The sequence below is a fragment of the Cricetulus griseus genome, chromosome 2, assembly GCF_003668045.3.
Source record: "Cricetulus griseus strain 17A/GY chromosome 2, alternate assembly CriGri-PICRH-1.0, whole genome shotgun sequence".
Classification (NCBI taxonomy): domain Eukaryota; kingdom Metazoa; phylum Chordata; class Mammalia; order Rodentia; family Cricetidae; genus Cricetulus; species Cricetulus griseus.
In genome coordinates, this window is record NC_048595.1 from 177,305,462 (window position 1) to 177,321,751 (window position 16,290).

Sequence of the window (16,290 nt, forward strand, 5' to 3'; positions counted from 1 at the left end):
TGTCTGTCCTCATCCCTCCTCATCACGCAGCGCCACCTGTCCCAGGAGGAGTTTTACCAAGTCTTCGGCATGACCATCTCAGAGTTCGAGAGACTTGCCCTCTGGAAGAGGAATGAACTGAAGAAGCAAGCCCGGCTGTTCTAGGCGGAGGCTCTATACATATAGATGCATTTATATAAAGATGTATGTAAATCTCTATCCTGACGCGTGATATAATCCTCTTGTATAATGGGACATACATGCTGCCTGCCACAAGACTTGCTTTTCTGTACTGTCAGGCGAGCCCACATTGTCGAGGTATTTTTATGCTCCTTACTTCTCTTTTCTAAGTACTGCGGGATCTGGGAAGGGATTCGAAGGGACTCCATCCTTTTAGTGGGGACCCTTTTTATACCGAAACATCTGCCCCACCCTGAATCCCTGAGGTCTAACTGTCCTTTTAAAAGGTGCCTGGAGGAATCTCTACTCCCTGCTTCGGGACCTTCCCCCAGTGTCCAGGGCTGATGCTGGCCATGCAGTTTTCACACACTGTGGTCACAGATGGGCCCTCCGCTGGAAGGTCCACAGGGATCAACCCAAATCAGTGAGCGCCTTCGAGGCCTCATGAAGAATTTTCTCCACACCTCCCAATAGGAGCTAAGTGCTCTGTGGGGTGATGCAGTTAGATATGTGGGCCTCAAATCCATTCCTTACACTGGTACAGAGTGGATGGGCCCTCGACACAGCACCCCTCCTCCTTCGACCCTTGGTCCTGACCACTCCCTTGTGCAAATCTAGAATTCATGGTAGGAAAAGGAAAAAGGCACTTCCCTTCCCTCTACCACCCCCAGCTGGCTCCTCTCCCTGCCCCGAAGTGGTCCAAGCACCCCACCACCACCTATCCCTTTTCTAGAAGGGGCCATTGTTACAGCCTGTACTCTTCAGCCTTATTACAATCTATGTGCCTGATGATCTACACACCACAGGGCTAACATTCCCACCATAGCTCCAGCAAGCATCCAAGACAGACACACTCACCACCCTGTGCAGGGAGAATAGGCCACACCCCAAAGAAAAATTTTGCCCTGTGCTACTGGTCCCTGGATGACCATGCATCCATATTGGAGCTCCATCCATCCCCGCCCCAGACCTGCTACAACATTGGTTGCATCTCACGGGGGAAGCTTTCAGAAGCATGGTGTTGAGGGGATTCCAGAATGAGGCACTGACCAACACTGCTCATGCTCTACCCCAGTGGCCTCAGGGGCTGGACTCTCCCACAACAGGTGAAAACAGAACATTCTCTCACCCCCACTCCAATGCTGAGCTGTTGACCAGTGGCAACTCTTCCCTTCTGGAGATGCCTGTGTCACACTATTAGGGCGTGCCACAGAGGAAAGATGGAGAAGTTTGAAAGGGCAATTACGATGCTCAAAAGGCTGGTGATGTGTCATGGCAAGTGTAGAAGTGACTTTAGCAAACCCTTCCTTAGCACCTGCTGAATGCTGAGCACCGAGTGGAGGAGAGGGAGGGGCACTGGGATGAATCAAAGGGGACCCTAGTTTCAGGGGCATACCTAGTAATAGGAGACCTGGTAAGACATGTACCAGACATAACGGATGCAAGGCAGAAAGTGATGGACGGAGGCCTGAGAAAGTATGTGTGATGTTGCTGAAGGTGTGTGCAGCTGGTGCAGACCGAGGAAGCTTCTAGAAGAGATTGCATGCAAGCAAAATCAGGAAGGATCTGAGGAATCTGCAAGTTGGAAAAGTGACAGGGTGGAGGGACTAGAAGGGAAGTCTAATGTACTCTCATTTAAAAATGTCACCTCCCTGCAACTTCTCTTTTTGGCCAATGTCTTTCAACTTTCCTGACCCATTAGAAATGTCCCCAGCCAGATGCAATCATTGAAACTGCCTCATTGTCACTGGTTAATGACTTGGGAGATTGAAGGGCTTTTGTTATTGTTGTTGGATATTTTTGTTTCCCATAAAAGCACATCATTTCAACCCAAAGCTATGTCCTCTTGTTTCTTGCGTTGGGAGAAGTAGCTGGCAAGGGAACAGGCTGACCATGCACAAAAGCAGCTAGGACTGGGATACAGCTTGGTCACTAAAGCTGTTAAGGCAAAAAAAAAAAAAAAAAACCCTTCATTCAGTGTTTATCAACCTTCCTAATGCTGTGACCCTTTAATATAGTTCTTCATGTTGTGGTGACCCCCCCCCAACCATAAAATTATCTCATTGCTACTTCATAACTAATTTTGCTAGTTATGAATCATGATGTAAATCTTTGGTATGCAGAATATCTGATACATGTCCCCTGTGAAAGGGTCATTTGACAACTCCCAAAGGTGTCACAACCCACAGGTTGAGAACCACTGCCTTAGTTTACTTCTTAGAACTTACAGAAAAAAATCCAGGAGCAGTGGTGCACTCTTGCAAGTCCAGTACTGAGAAGGTGAGAACTGGTGGACACCTGCAACTCCTGTGCTAGCCAGCCTAGCCTAATTGGCAAGCCCTAAGTCTTAATGAGAGACTCTGTCTCAAAAAACAAGGTAGGCAGCATCTGAGGTTGTCCTCTGACCTCCACGTGTACCATGGGCACATATACACAAACATACAAGGTGGACACTATCTGGCTTGTTCTCTGTAGAATGCAGGGAACTTCGAGATAGCAGAGGGCATTTCGATCACAAATAAGACTCTGTAATCAAAAGTAGTGTTAAACACCATCAATGTGCCATGTTCTATGCAAAGGACTTTAGGCACATCATCTCATTTAGGCCTCTTTAGCAGCCCAACAGGTATCCATAGTTAACACCCCCATCTCACAGATGGAACAACTTTGAAGAAGATACATAATTACTACCAGTAGGTCCAGGAGTCCTCTTGGCCTGTCTAACTAGAAAGACAAGCTTCCCATTCTTAGCAGGTAGCTAAGTCCAAACTGCCTTATCAAAGGTGGCTTGAACAGTGAGAGCAACCAGAAGCCCAGGATGCAAGGTTTCTGAACTCAGCAGCTCAGTGATGCCATCTAGCGTCAGATTCTTTGCACCCCTTCAACTCCATCATCCTTTATATGCTGGCTTTATCCTCTGCCAGCGTGTCCCCATGTTTACAAAAGGCTGCTGTGATCCCAGGCGTCTCCTCATGTAACCATATTTAAAAGGCAGGAAAGAAACTTCCTTCCACACCACTGGTTTAACAAGGAAAACTTCTCCAGAGCCCCTAAGTCAGCATCTGCTCCAGCCTTGCTGGTTGGAACTAGGGAGTGCATCCATGTGTTTACCACAGGGGAGTCAAGGACATTTAAGTTTGGCATTTTTAGCCACCACAGTGAGGGGCAGGTCCTACTGGATAGGAAGAGAATAGCAATGACCTATGAGTGAGTGTTGGAGTTTTTGCTACACTGTGCTATTTAGGAGACTCAATGCACACTGCCAAGGGCCCTGAGACGGCCTGCAGTACTTTCATTTAGTCAAGTATTTCTGCATCAACTCTGTTTAAGAAATGTAAGCTTACTTCGTTTCATCTATCTTACACTGCCCACCTTGCCCTCATTTTGACATCTCTGAAGATAGGATCTGGGCGTTAGGGAGATGGCTTGGTGGTAAAGAGAAGTTGCTGAGCAATCATGAGGACCAGAATTCAGGTCCCTTGTGAAACAAGCTGAGTATCCCAAGCACCTGTAACCACAGCTCCGGGAGGGGCAAGAACAGGGACATCTCTGGGGCTTCCTGGCTTAGAGCCCAGCTGAGAAAATGAAAGCTCTGATTCAGAGAGAAACCCTGACTTGAAAGAGAGTAATAGAAGAGTAATAGAAGACACCTGACATTCTCTTCTGGTTTCCACATGCATACAGAGGTAGACATGCCAGCACACATGTGTGCATACACTCACACAGAAACATATGAATGAATGAATGAATAATCTTGAAAATAAGACATGGGTTAGGATCTTTCCTAGCCTCTTATTCTATCAATTTTAGCAAGAATAATTCTGATCCAGCAAGATAGCTCAGCAGGTGAGGGATGACCTGAGTTTAATTCCTGGGACCCATATGATGAAAAGACAGAACTGACTTCCATAAGTTGTCCTCTGTCCTCCACATATGCTCTATGCACACACACACACACACACACACACACACACACACACACACAAACACAAATACATTTATTTCAAAGCAGAGTTTCTCTATGTAACAGCTCTGGCTGTCCTGGATCTCACTCTGTAGACCAGGCTGGCCCCGAAGTCACAGAGATCCACCTGCCTCTGCCTCCAGAGTGCTGGGATTAAAAGCATGTGCACCATGCCCAGCCAAATACATATTTATTAAACAACCCATTTCTTTTTTAAAGAAAAGATGGAATAGACTCCTGCTTTTCTTCCCTTCCCCTTCTCTTCCAGACACATGATGCAAATGTGCAAAAAGATACCAAGAATGTCTTTGTTCCTGCCTGCATATGCACCCAACAAATGTTTGCTTCATGAGCATCTGCTGCCAGATAAACAGCGTGGAAGACGTGCCTCCTGCTTGCAGGTCTAGAAGAGAAACAGGTTCTAACTAAGTAAACAGAAAGAGACGGTACATGAAGACAGCTGCTACAGAAACAACAGACAGGGTGCCACAGGGAAAGAACTCCCTTCAGATACCTCACGAGCGATGAAACGGGTCAGCAGAGGAGGCAGAAGGAGGAACATTCTAGACACAAGGAAACAGGGTGTGCCCAGGCATGGGGTGGACAAAGAGTTTGTCTTACTGAGTATCTGGAAGTGAGGATGGAGTAGAACAGTAAAGAAAAAGGTGAGATTAGAGGTAGCCTGTAGTCAGACTTTCCTTTGGGCTGCCTGCTCACAAATGAAGACAGTGAGACTGCTTCTTAAATATAAAAGATCAGACTATAGCTTAGGCTTGTTCCTAACTAGTTCTTATAGCATAAATTATCCCAATTATATTAATCTACAGCCTATCACATGGCATTATCTCTCTCCCATCTTGTACCTCCCGTCTCCTCTCCGTGTCTCCTCTGTGTCTCGATTATCTCCTACTTCCTCTCTCTGCCTGGAAGTCACACCAATACCTCCTGCCTAGCTATTGGCTGTCCAGCTCCTTATTAAACCAACCACAGCAATATATCTTCACACAGTGTACAAATAACCCACAACAGTAGCCAGGTAGGCAGGTAGACGCGAAGAAGGTTTAGCAGATATCCCCCCATTGCTCCACACTTTATGCAGATATTCTGGCTTTGGTCTGTGCTTATTAATGAGTGTAAGGAAGAACTGCTCTAAAAGTTCCCATGGAGAGTGTCATCTCCAATCAGGAATGTTGATGAGAAATGCACAATCACAGGCCCTGCCAGGTCCTCCCCTTCAGCATCCATATTTTAATGAGTTCTCCCAGGACATGCCCAGCAATAAAGACACTCTGCCTTTCATGGACAGACTCAACCTTTTCCGTCAGATGTTCTCAGGTTCTTGGACAAGGGTATTTTCCTATATATAACCTCTTTTAATACTGGAGGGCAACATTACATTAACAAGCCAGAACACAATATTAGGGACCACTAACATCACAGGTTATAATTACACACGGCAATAGCTGCACTTTGTAACTACAAACAGACCAGCTGAAGTCTTGAGAATATTCATTGAGACAAGGAGTCTGACCAAGTACACCAGGGACACTTGCCCATAGCAGACTGCAGGCATAGGGATACAAACACCTGCTGTGCAGTCTTTTTTTTGTTGTTTTTTGTTGTTGTTGTTGTTGTTTTGTTTTGTTTTGTTTTGTTTTTTTGAGACAGGGTTTCTCTGTGGCTTTGGAGGCTGTCCTGGAACTAGCTCATGTAGACCAGGCTGGTCTGGAACTCACAGAGAAACCCTGTCTCAAAAAAAAAAAAAAACCTACTGTGGAAGATGTCGGTGGCTGCAGCTGGCCACATGAGCTAGACGTGCCGGTGCTATTCAACACAGCTAGAAAAACTAATGGGAAAGCAAAGCATTGCTGAAATGAATGCAACTGGGGGCCGAAGAGATGGCTCAGTGGTTAAGAGCATTGGCTGCTCTTTCAGAGGTTCCAGGTTCAGCTCTTAGCATCCACATGGTAGCTCACAAGAAGCTGCCATAATTCAAGTTCCAGGAGATATAATACCCTCTTATGACCTCTCTGGGCACCAGGCACACATGTGGGGCAGAGACATACATGCAGGCAAAATACCTATATACATAATTATTATTTTTTTAATTACTACGTCATAGAATTACACCAGCTCCACTAGTGCCCTGTGTGGAATGAGAATCTAAGTATTTCACAACACTAAAATTTTTGACTGCGTAGTGACAAATACCCACTTATGTATACCATAATGAGCTGCTGCCAAACCACCAAGAAATCCTGGAATGGAGCTCTAACTGAGCAAAATGCACAGTCTGTGAGAATGCATAGCCTTTTACTAACCCCTCCTGCCTCTATAGCTGGGAGACACGGGCAAGAGATACCAAAGGCCATCAAGGACAAGTGTGCACATAAGTAAAACTAAGATATAATGCATCATCTAAGTCTGTGACCAATGGATTTCCTAGTTGAAATGAGCTATCCCACTTAAACAGTGCCCTCGACATCGCCACCATCTCCAGCAGTCTCAAATCACTGTTTCCCCAGGCTGTGAGTGCCCCCTCTAGACCACTGCTGGAACTGCAGGGAGACAGACGTGATTCTCCAGTTATCAGGCATGCTCTGCATCAGGGAAGCTTGCTAGCCTCCTTTGCCACAGATTGAGAGAAAGATAACCTGAAAGTAGAGACTGAAAACAAGGAAGAGCCAGGAGAGGGAGGGCAATTCTCTGTTTACATGCCTAGATCTTCACTCTCTTGTACAGCAACTTTCCCCTATGTCAGCCTTTGGGTTTAAGCTATTCTGAGTTCCACCAAAGTAGTTATAACAAATACACTGAATTAGCATTGGCAGTGTAGTCTCGTGTGCTCTCCATGTGAGGGGTGGCCACAGCCTAATGGTGCATGTATCTGGCCCTGTGAGAGCTCATGGCAGGATGTGGGACTCACTAGGGAAACAGAAAAGCCAGTGTGAAGGACTAGAAGTTTGTCTTTTCAGCACTGGTAAAGGACTTCTAGAGTCTTATGCAATCTTTGGTTCCCAGTGCCACACATGATTGCAACACATAAGTGTGCCTTCCTCCCACTCCCTAGCACACTGGGCCACCCGGATCAGAACAAACTCCACATGACCCAAAGTTTGTCCTTCTGACGAAATATCATAGCCATTTAATCTGATTTTTGTTTTGTTTTGTTTTTTGAGACACAGTTTCTCTGTGAATCCCTGGCTGTCCTGAAACTCCCTCTGCAGACCAGGCTGGCCTCAAACTCAAGAGATCTGCTTGCCTCTGCCTCCCGAGTGCTGGGATTAAAGGCATGCACCACTGCCACCTGGCTTTGATTTTGTCTTGTTTTAATGTCTGTACAAAATGTCACTCTTCATCAGCCTCTGTGGCAGCAAGTGCTGGAAGTCTGTCAATCCTCTCATCCTATGCCTAGATGCCCCTGGAGGGGAGAGGAACCTGGTCAAATCTGTTCCATAGCCAGGGCTTGGACATAAGAAACTCCCTGCAGGGGGCAGCCTGGGGATATGTGGTCAAGATTTCCTTACCATTTCCATGCGGTCCTGGCACCTTCCTCAAAGGAAGGTGATGACATAATGGCAAGGCTTCCAAAAGCAGAACAGAGGTGAGCTCTGTGCTCTGATCTCATTTGTCTCCCAGCTACTGTTTTATCCTCAGTGTGCAAATGAACACATTGAGCCCTTGGTATATAATCCATCCAGTTTTTCACAGGTATATGTGGCAAAATCTGGACTTGAACTCAGGGCCATCTCTCCTGATGTCCATGCCCTTAACCACTAAATAATTACCACCCTAAATAGAGTCAAGTGGCATTTGAAAAATGTTTGCTATATGCCACACGTGGCACCAGGCATTCAACATACATAGTCATGCTCAAACTTTTCTGCCACTCTGCTAGAAAGACTTATTGGCCTGGATGAGGAAGGTAAAGTTCAGAAAGGTTGAAGGTCATGCAAAGACTCGGGTCTACCTCCTTCCAAAGGTTAGCTCTTCACCACTGTGTCCTACAAACTGAGCAGAGTGAGGGACTGTGGCAAAGATGTCCTGGAGACTGGATCCTTGTTCCCACTGCTCCCCATTCTGTCACTGAGGCCTTGTGTAGTTTACTTTTGGCCTCCATTTTTTCCACGTGACAAAGGTCAGGACCAGATGGGCTGGTGTCCCGGTCTTCTCTCATCTCTGGGATTTTTCTAACTCCAGGTTAGTTCATTCTGGAAACCAAAGCCTGGTGTTTGTCTTGAGCCTCAGAGTAAAATGGTCAGCTTCTCCAAAAAGGTGGCTTCTGCTGCAGCTGTCCCAGGTGGACAGGAACTCCATAAGTCAGCACAGGGAAGGAGTCCTCTGCCAGATACAGCCCTTGGCATGGCTTAGCTGGTTCTTGATATTCTAAAACAGTGATTTTTCAACCCGTGGGTCCCAACCCCTTTGGGGGTCGAGCAACCCTTGCACAGGGGTTACCTAAGACCATCAGAAAACACAGATGTTTACATTATGATTCATAACAGTAGTAAGATTGCAGTTATGAAGTAGCAACGAAAAGAATCATATAATTGAGGATCGCCACAACATGAGGGACTGTATTAAAGAGGAGCAGCATTAGGAAGGTTGAGAACCACTGTTCTAAAACAAGAGGAACTAATGACCAACATTGTTTCAAGACAGCGTCCCCATGTATCCCAGGCTGATCTCAAACTTGGTATACACTCTAAAATGACCATGAAATCCTGGTCCTCCCACCTCCTCCTCCTTAGTGCTGTAATTATAGACATCCACACTCAGTTTGTGTGGCACTGGAGCTCAAACCGAAGGCTTTTGTGCATGCTAGGCACACATTAAGCAAAATCCCTAGCCTGTGACCAGTGTTCTTACGTCAAAACAGATTTTGGGCTGTTCGGTAGGTAAAGGTGCTTGCCACCAAGCCAAATGACCTGAATCCACTAAGACCCACGTGGTGGAAGAAGAAAGCTGATTCCCTTAAGTTGTCCTCTGACCGCCACACATGCATGGGGTGCACTTAATGTCGTAATTTTTTTAATGTTTCTGTAGAAATCTGAGTTTCTGGGTTCTTCTTTAAAAATTGCCAATCTGGCCACTCCAGGTCTGAGCTGACTGGCTATTGCCCCCTCTAAAGGAAAGAGGGGACCCTGCTTTACTGAAGTCCCCAGCACTCCAAACACCCCTTTGCCCCTGGAGACTTCAGTGTATGATGGCCTTGGAGCAGACCTAGGGTGGGGCCAGGCTATATGAGGCATTTGGACATGATGACAAAGGATCCTTCAAACATTTCCTCAGGCCTCACAGCTTTTGCCTGTGTGAGCCTGAGTCCTGAGTTCAGCAGGCGCCCCCTAGCCAAGCCACATATAAACCACAAACCCTGGAACAGGAATGTAACCGCTCTCAGGAAAGAGGGGTACTCACTCACCCTCTCTCCTCCCTGCAGCTGTCACCAGATTGCTGTCTGTGGCTGGGGCCCAGGGTAGACCAGCAGCATGTGTCACTTCCCTGGACGGGGCTATAATGCCAACATTGTGCTGTGTGGAACAAGAGAGGTTTTCATCCAGCAGCCAGCATCAAGGAGACACTCGAGCAAAGGGCTTGGGGATCACCCTGAACAAAGAACATGGGAGAGGAAGCTATGTGGCCCTGGTGCACACACGAGCCTGGAGAGCACAGGGCATTTCCACAGGACACCTTGCAATTGCATTCCCTCCTGAAAATAGATACCAATAAGACATTCCCAGAGGGATAACAGGCCTACACTCAGCATTAGCAACAGCCAATATGGATAGGCCTTGCAAGTGCTTCAAGTTTACTGACTGACTCATGTCATGAACCTCTCTCACTGCTTACTCAATGTAGGGTCCTGGGCCGGGATGTAAGGAATCTCAGAGTAAGACCCACCTTCACTGTGACCTGGAGCCAAGAAAGGGTACATAGATTACACATTGATGACGTGGTAGAAGAACTGAGATTCACACGACAGCAGCAACAACTCAGGCCCCAGATCTCACCCCCACCTGTCCATTTCGTATACTTCTGAGCCTCCTGAGATGCTACAAGCTCTGCAAAGAAGGTATCTGAATGCTGTAATAAGGAAGCTGAATGCTCCACTGGCGGCAAAGGAGAATGTGGAATATTTTTTAAGGGGGGAAATAACACAGTCTGATTAGGGTCATGAAAAGGTCACTCTGGCAACCATAGAGGAAGCTGACCCTGGATGCAAGGTGACAGGTTAGAAGGTGACAGTGTTTCTTTCCCTGATACAAGAGCCCTGCAGACTCCAGTTTGTTTGTTTGTTTTTTTGTTTGTTTTTGGGGGGTTTTTTGTTTTGTTTTTTTTTTTCTTTCCCATGGTTTCCCATTCTACCTGATAAGCTAAGAGGGATTCTGGGGACTATCATTTGTTTTCACAAAACCAGGAGCAGGATGGAACTGAAAGTTTTCTTCCTGGTATTGTTCCCTGGGGCCAAATTTGATATCTTCTTACAAAGCTGCACCTCTCAGTGTGGAATTCTCTCGACAAGCACCAGGCAAACCTGGAAAACTCGGCAGTAAGCAAGAAGATACAAAGCAAGTCGTCATGGTCTTCACCAGAGTCATATATGGAGAAACAGAAAAGAGAATTAAGCACTAGACATCAACAGTCCCCTCCACATCCATGTACTTACACCTAGCACCTGATACCCCATGATCCGGCCAATCCAAACCAAGTTGCAGACAGTCCTGCCGTGTTCTAGCTCCATGTCTTGGCTCTCACTGTTTTCTTTGCCTGTAATGCTATCTTCCCACTACACATTTGGATCAATCGAGTCCTGAGCAAATGCCTGTCCTCCAGTACTGTCTCCTTGGTCAGCAAGAAGCCATTGCTTTGTCTTCATGGACTCTAAAGCACTTGCTTTCTCTTGTGTGCTTTTTACAGAATAATCTGTGTTAAAACTACGTCCTCTTTTAGACCATAGATCCCTTAAAGATGGGGCTCACTCCTACTTAGCATCTGTTATCTCAACACCAACTTACACAGATCCCAATCCATGTTGCCTAAGGGAACTAATGGACAGTGGGAATCATTTGTGGTTCCTTCTTCTAGGAAAACTGTAGAAAACCATATAATAATTCTTTTGTATTAACACACAGATATCTTCTTCATGCATCTGATTGGCTCACTCACAGCAATCAAGCTGCAGCCAACTTGGCCAACATTTTCACCCAAGGAAGTTGCAGGCTAAGACAGAGCCCTGTCCTTCCTACAAACTTTATTAATTCTCACAGCCATGCATAGGTTGTATTCACTCTTGTTTTTATGCATTTCCTAGGCTATAATTCAGTTAATCCTACTGCATAGGTCACCCCCATAGAAACATGTAATCTTTGCTCCAATTACCTAAATAAAACTTCAAGATCCTTTAAAGTTTTTGAAAATTGTATTTTAAAAAAAAATGTCAAAAAGGAAAAAGGTAAAAAGACAGGTAAATTAAATTTTAACAGCAATATTGAATGACAATTTCATATTATAAAATTACTGGGTGTGAACAAAAAATTCAAATAAATCTATCGCCATACCCCCCCAAAAGTCTACAAAAGCCTCCATATGTTTAGCAATGGTAATGTTTTATACTGATATTTGAAAATTATTTCATCAGACGACATGGTAGCCTGTCACTGTCCTCCCAGCCTCCAGAGCAGGAAGCTAGAGGCTAATGAGTTGGAGGCCAGTCTGAGCTACTTAGGAAAAAATCTTTCTTGAAAAGAAAAAAAAAAGGGAGGGAGGGAGCGAAAGAGAGAGGATAAAAACTTGGGTGCTTCCTGGTACAGTGCTTGCCTTGCATGAAGAAGGCGCTGGGTTCAATGCTCTGCTCTGCAACATATTGAATAAAACAGTGGACTAGTGAGGTAGCCTGGGAACTCCGCAGATGACCTACAAGGTCCAGAGTTCAAGCAGTGAACTTAGGAAGCTAAATTCACTTGCAATTGTTGGTTAGCTGCTGTAGAATTGAAAATGACCTTTTCAAATTGGAAAAGTGGGCAGGAACAAAGAGGAACTGGAAACTAACAATGGCTCACATTTTCATAGCTATTTATGGGTTATAAAGTGGGCCTACATCATCATTTCATCTGCCCTGCCAACCACTCTGTGAGGTCAGTGTGAGGTCTCCCTGGGCACAGATGAGCAGGCAGGCCTGGAAGATGGGACACAACACTCAGTACCTACTGAGTAGAAAAGAAAAACTCAGAAAACTTTTTTTTTAACCACACCATACCCTCTGAGCACTCTACACACAAATGTACTAAACAAGCTACTGGGGTCATTTTGCCACGGTAATGTTAATTTCAACCTGCAGATAAAAACAACAGAGGATAAAAACAACGGAGGAAATATTTGGAGCTGAAGAAATTACAAGATGGCCTTTCTTGCTTCGGTGCCTTTGCAAAAGTGTTCCAAACATCAGATACGTTATAAAGTAGCCGCTCAGTCAACACAGAGGCACAGCTAGGGAAAGGTGTTCAAGCCTTAGGCTTGAAAGGCACTTACAGACTCAAATTCAGGCCTTTGATGCTGTCTGCATTCATACACTACCAGAAGTAAAGGAGTTGACACTTTCATACAGCTTCAAACAAAATCTCTTGGCTGGCCTGTAGCAATTCATTTTCTGCATCCCATAATTAACTTCACACTGTATTGTTTTCCAAGCTAAAATTGTTCGCTTCTGTGGTGTCTATCACGTTGTTTTGGTATCTCTTCACAATTTAGTATATTAGGAACTCAGAACGTTGAAAGTGGGTCCTGTCTACTGCATGTCTTTTTAGCAATATTCTGTTTTTTCCTTTTCCTGGGAAATTTTCTTTTTGAAGATCTTTGTTTATTATTTCTCACTCCTCTATAGCTCCTTTGTGGTCTTTTTACCAACCTGGCTATCTAGGCTGTAAGGTGCTCAGGGAAGAACTTCTGGGAATGCAGATAAACTCAAAGCCAAAAAGGTGAGCCAAAAGAGTCCTAAGGAGGAATGCAACGCAGTCCCCACAGACTTAGGCTGACTGGGAAGTGAAGTGGTTAGCTTCCCTGTTGTTAGCGGAGAGCAAGCAAAACTGAGTGGTCCAGGCAGGTCGGCCAAGGGGGCACGAATAGAAGCGTTTGGGCAGTAAGACTGACCCTGCTAGCCCAGCAGGAGGGCGGCGGAAAGCTGGGCGTGGCGCAGGCCAGTGCGGGACTGGGACACCGGCGGCGTAGGGGGCGAGGCGTGCTCGGGTCTATTCCGGGAGCGCGCAGGGCGGGGCGGGGGCGTCCTGCGAGCATCCTGTCTGGGGGAGGGGACGAGCTAGCCGCCGGGGCAGCCCCAACAGCGTAAGCCGCCTGCCCGTGCGGCAGCCGCTGCGCCCTGGGTTGGGCGCCCCAGGATCCCCGCCGGCGCCATGGACCGAAACCGGGGTAAGTACCACCACCGCGGTGGCCGGGAAGGGAGACCTGGGAGATCCAAGGCCGGAGAGGAGCTGAGAAAGAGGGGAAGAGGTGGCGGTGGGGCTTGGCTGGCGTGGCACTAGGCACTTGGGCACAGGTGCCCGCTGCAGCAGGAGCAATCCCGTGTGTATCAGCCCCTCTTGGCCTAGGTCTGGGTCCTTTCTTCGGTGGAAAATGGGCACGTTTGAACATTCTATTTCCTAACTTTATGCAAGGCTCCCCAAGAATTCTTGAGGTCAGCGAGCTACCCCCTCTTTGCCACACGTAGGAAGAGGGTGGAATACGGAGTACAGGTTACACTCCTAGGACAGCCACACTTGAGTCTCCTACCGTGCGCCCTGGAAGAAGCCTCAGGACACAGAAGTTTGCAGCTGCTTTGGGAGAAGGCGGGGCTGCGTGAGCACGCTTCCGCGCGTCTGCCTGTGTTTGGTGGACGTTTTAGAGTCCTGAGGACTACTGCAGTTGGGACTGACCCGGGCAAAGATAAAGGCTGCTTGGGGCCTTGGGATGGGGACAACGCACATCTTAGTAAAGGTTAGGTCTCTGCATCGAACAGCGCCTCTTTGAGCATGAGGGTAGTGTCAAAGGCTTGTGTCCCGCCGGCACCTCTAGAATCCAGAGATCACAGGTGTGAAGGCACTTGGCAAACTTAGTGTTGTGTCTTTACCAGAAGCAGTTTCTATTGTTGTTGCTGTTAATGGAAAATTCCTCTCCCTTCCAACAACCATCCTAACAACCCGCCCCCTGCTCTCTCTGCTGAGGCCCCAGGGACAAAAGGAAGTGTTTGGACTGGGATGAGTGCCTGAGCAGGTGTGTAGGTTACCTTCCCCTTCCCGTGTAAGTTCAGAGGGCCTTAGAGGTCCCTCCACCCCATCCTCTTCACCACCTCTCTCCAACACAAAAGTCAACACCCATTTTCTCCTTCAGGGTCTTTAGGGAGCAGGCAGACATTAGAGGAAGGGTTTGTACATGGTTCTTCAAGACGGAGGCATGCGTTGAAGGCAGATTTCACCTGTTAACTGACTTTTGGGCAAGGGTACACCCACCCACCAGGGCAGAAAACACTCTAGGCACTTCTCATTCCCTTTGCTCTCCCCCAATGCCCCAACCTCACATTTAATGCAAGGATCATCCTTAGATGTCACATATCACCCTGTCTGGACCCCTGTACCGAAGTTTATATGGAGAACTAAGATTTGAATGTTCCGTAATCAATGCAGCCTCCAGATGTCTAGACGGGAGATGGGACCTTGAAACTCTTAGTGCCCAGAGCATTCAAGGACTTTGACCCTTTCTACCTTTTTTTCCTTATCCCTCGCAGCTCTTGTCACGGGGTCCTGTGAGTGCTGTAGTGTTAGCTTCCTGAATCTTGCTCCCTTGATCAGAAGTGAGCTTCCTGAAGCCAGGGAGCAGAGCTTGCTTGTGAGACAGTGTCTGGCACATGATGGAACCGATCCACGTGGCTTATCAAGTGGGATGAAGCAGGCTTCTTGTGCATCTCAAGTTAACTAATCAGAATGTCTATTTTTAAAAGAAGCCTGCAGAATTCTCACAATAGAACTGTTCTGTGACCTACTAAAGGCCATGTCAACCCTCTGAGTAAAGTGGTATGTGGCTGGAGTGCACAAGACCAAGTCATCTTCGTTTCCCACCTTGACAAACAGTTTCAAATACTGTGGTGAATACAAACATGAATGTATTGTAGATTAGAGTAAAACAAAACTATCTGTCTGTGTCTTTAGGAGAAAGTATGAGACAGCAGAGATTATGTTAGCAGACTGTGGTGGCTGGGTTTATCGACTTGACACATTCTAGAATTACCTGGGAAGAGAGTCTCACCAAGGGACTGTCTGGATTAGGATGGCTTGTGGGCATGCCTTGGAGGCGGGGTTCTCCTGATTATATAAACGGATATGGGAAGTCCCAGACTAACAATGGGCACCATCATTCCCTAGATCTGTGATGTGGACTGTTTAGAAAGGGAGAAGGTGAGCTGAGTGCATGCATTCTGTCCCTGGTGATGGTGGATGTGACTTGCTGCTCTAAATTCCTGCCACCTTGGCTTCTCTGTAGTAATGGGCTGTCACCTGGAGTCAAGAGATGAAATAAATCCTCTCTCCCTACATTGCTTTTCTCAGGGTATTTTGCCATAAGAACAGGAAACAAAAGTAAGACATAGCCGTCCTTGTTGTGCCTCCATCCCCCACCCCCTAACCCCACAAACCATGTCAAGGAAAGTTTTTAAAAGGCAGGACTCAGTTTAGCCTCTCCCACCACCTCAGGGTAGGGTGATCTTGAGCACGTTATGGTCACCTTGGGCAAGAACACTGTTCAGTATATGCAGCCATTACAATTAAAATCACTTGCACTAGACTGTTCAGTCTTCCACATTGTTTTCTCTCTGAACAGCTCATGGGTCAGAGGCTATTCTCTCTCAGGAAAGCAGGCCATGGCACAGTTACAAAAACTCAGTCTCTTTAATAACAGAAATCTCTGTTCTCACAGCTCTCAGGCTGGTAGCCCAGGATCAAGGTTAACTTCAGATGAGGCCTTTTCCTGGCTTTCATCTTCTTTTTGTATTTTCACACACCTCTTCTCTGTGGTCTCCTCTTGTTACATGGACACCAGCCCCATCAGACTCGATGCCCATTCTCATGACCTCATTTGACCTCAGCTAACTCCTAAAGGTCCTGGCTATCACATGGGACTTAGGG

The 16,290-nt window shown here is 46.7% G+C and overlaps 2 protein-coding genes across 2 annotated transcripts in view; both read left to right on the forward strand.

The window, feature by feature from the left end:
* Positions 1-144, forward strand: part of Ablim3 (actin binding LIM protein family member 3) — a 104,910-nt gene extending 104,766 nt beyond the window's left edge. The window contains exon 23 of the mRNA XM_035438720.1: positions 31-144. Coding sequence (XP_035294611.1) covers positions 31-144 — 114 coding nt within the window. The remainder of the gene's footprint in view (positions 1-30) is intronic.
* Positions 145-13,530: 13,386 nt separating this feature from the next.
* Afap1l1 (actin filament associated protein 1 like 1) overlaps positions 13,531-16,290 on the forward strand; it is a 51,455-nt gene continuing 48,695 nt past the window's right edge. The window contains exon 1 of the mRNA XM_035438722.1: positions 13,531-13,546. Coding sequence (XP_035294613.1) covers positions 13,531-13,546 — 16 coding nt within the window. The remainder of the gene's footprint in view (positions 13,547-16,290) is intronic.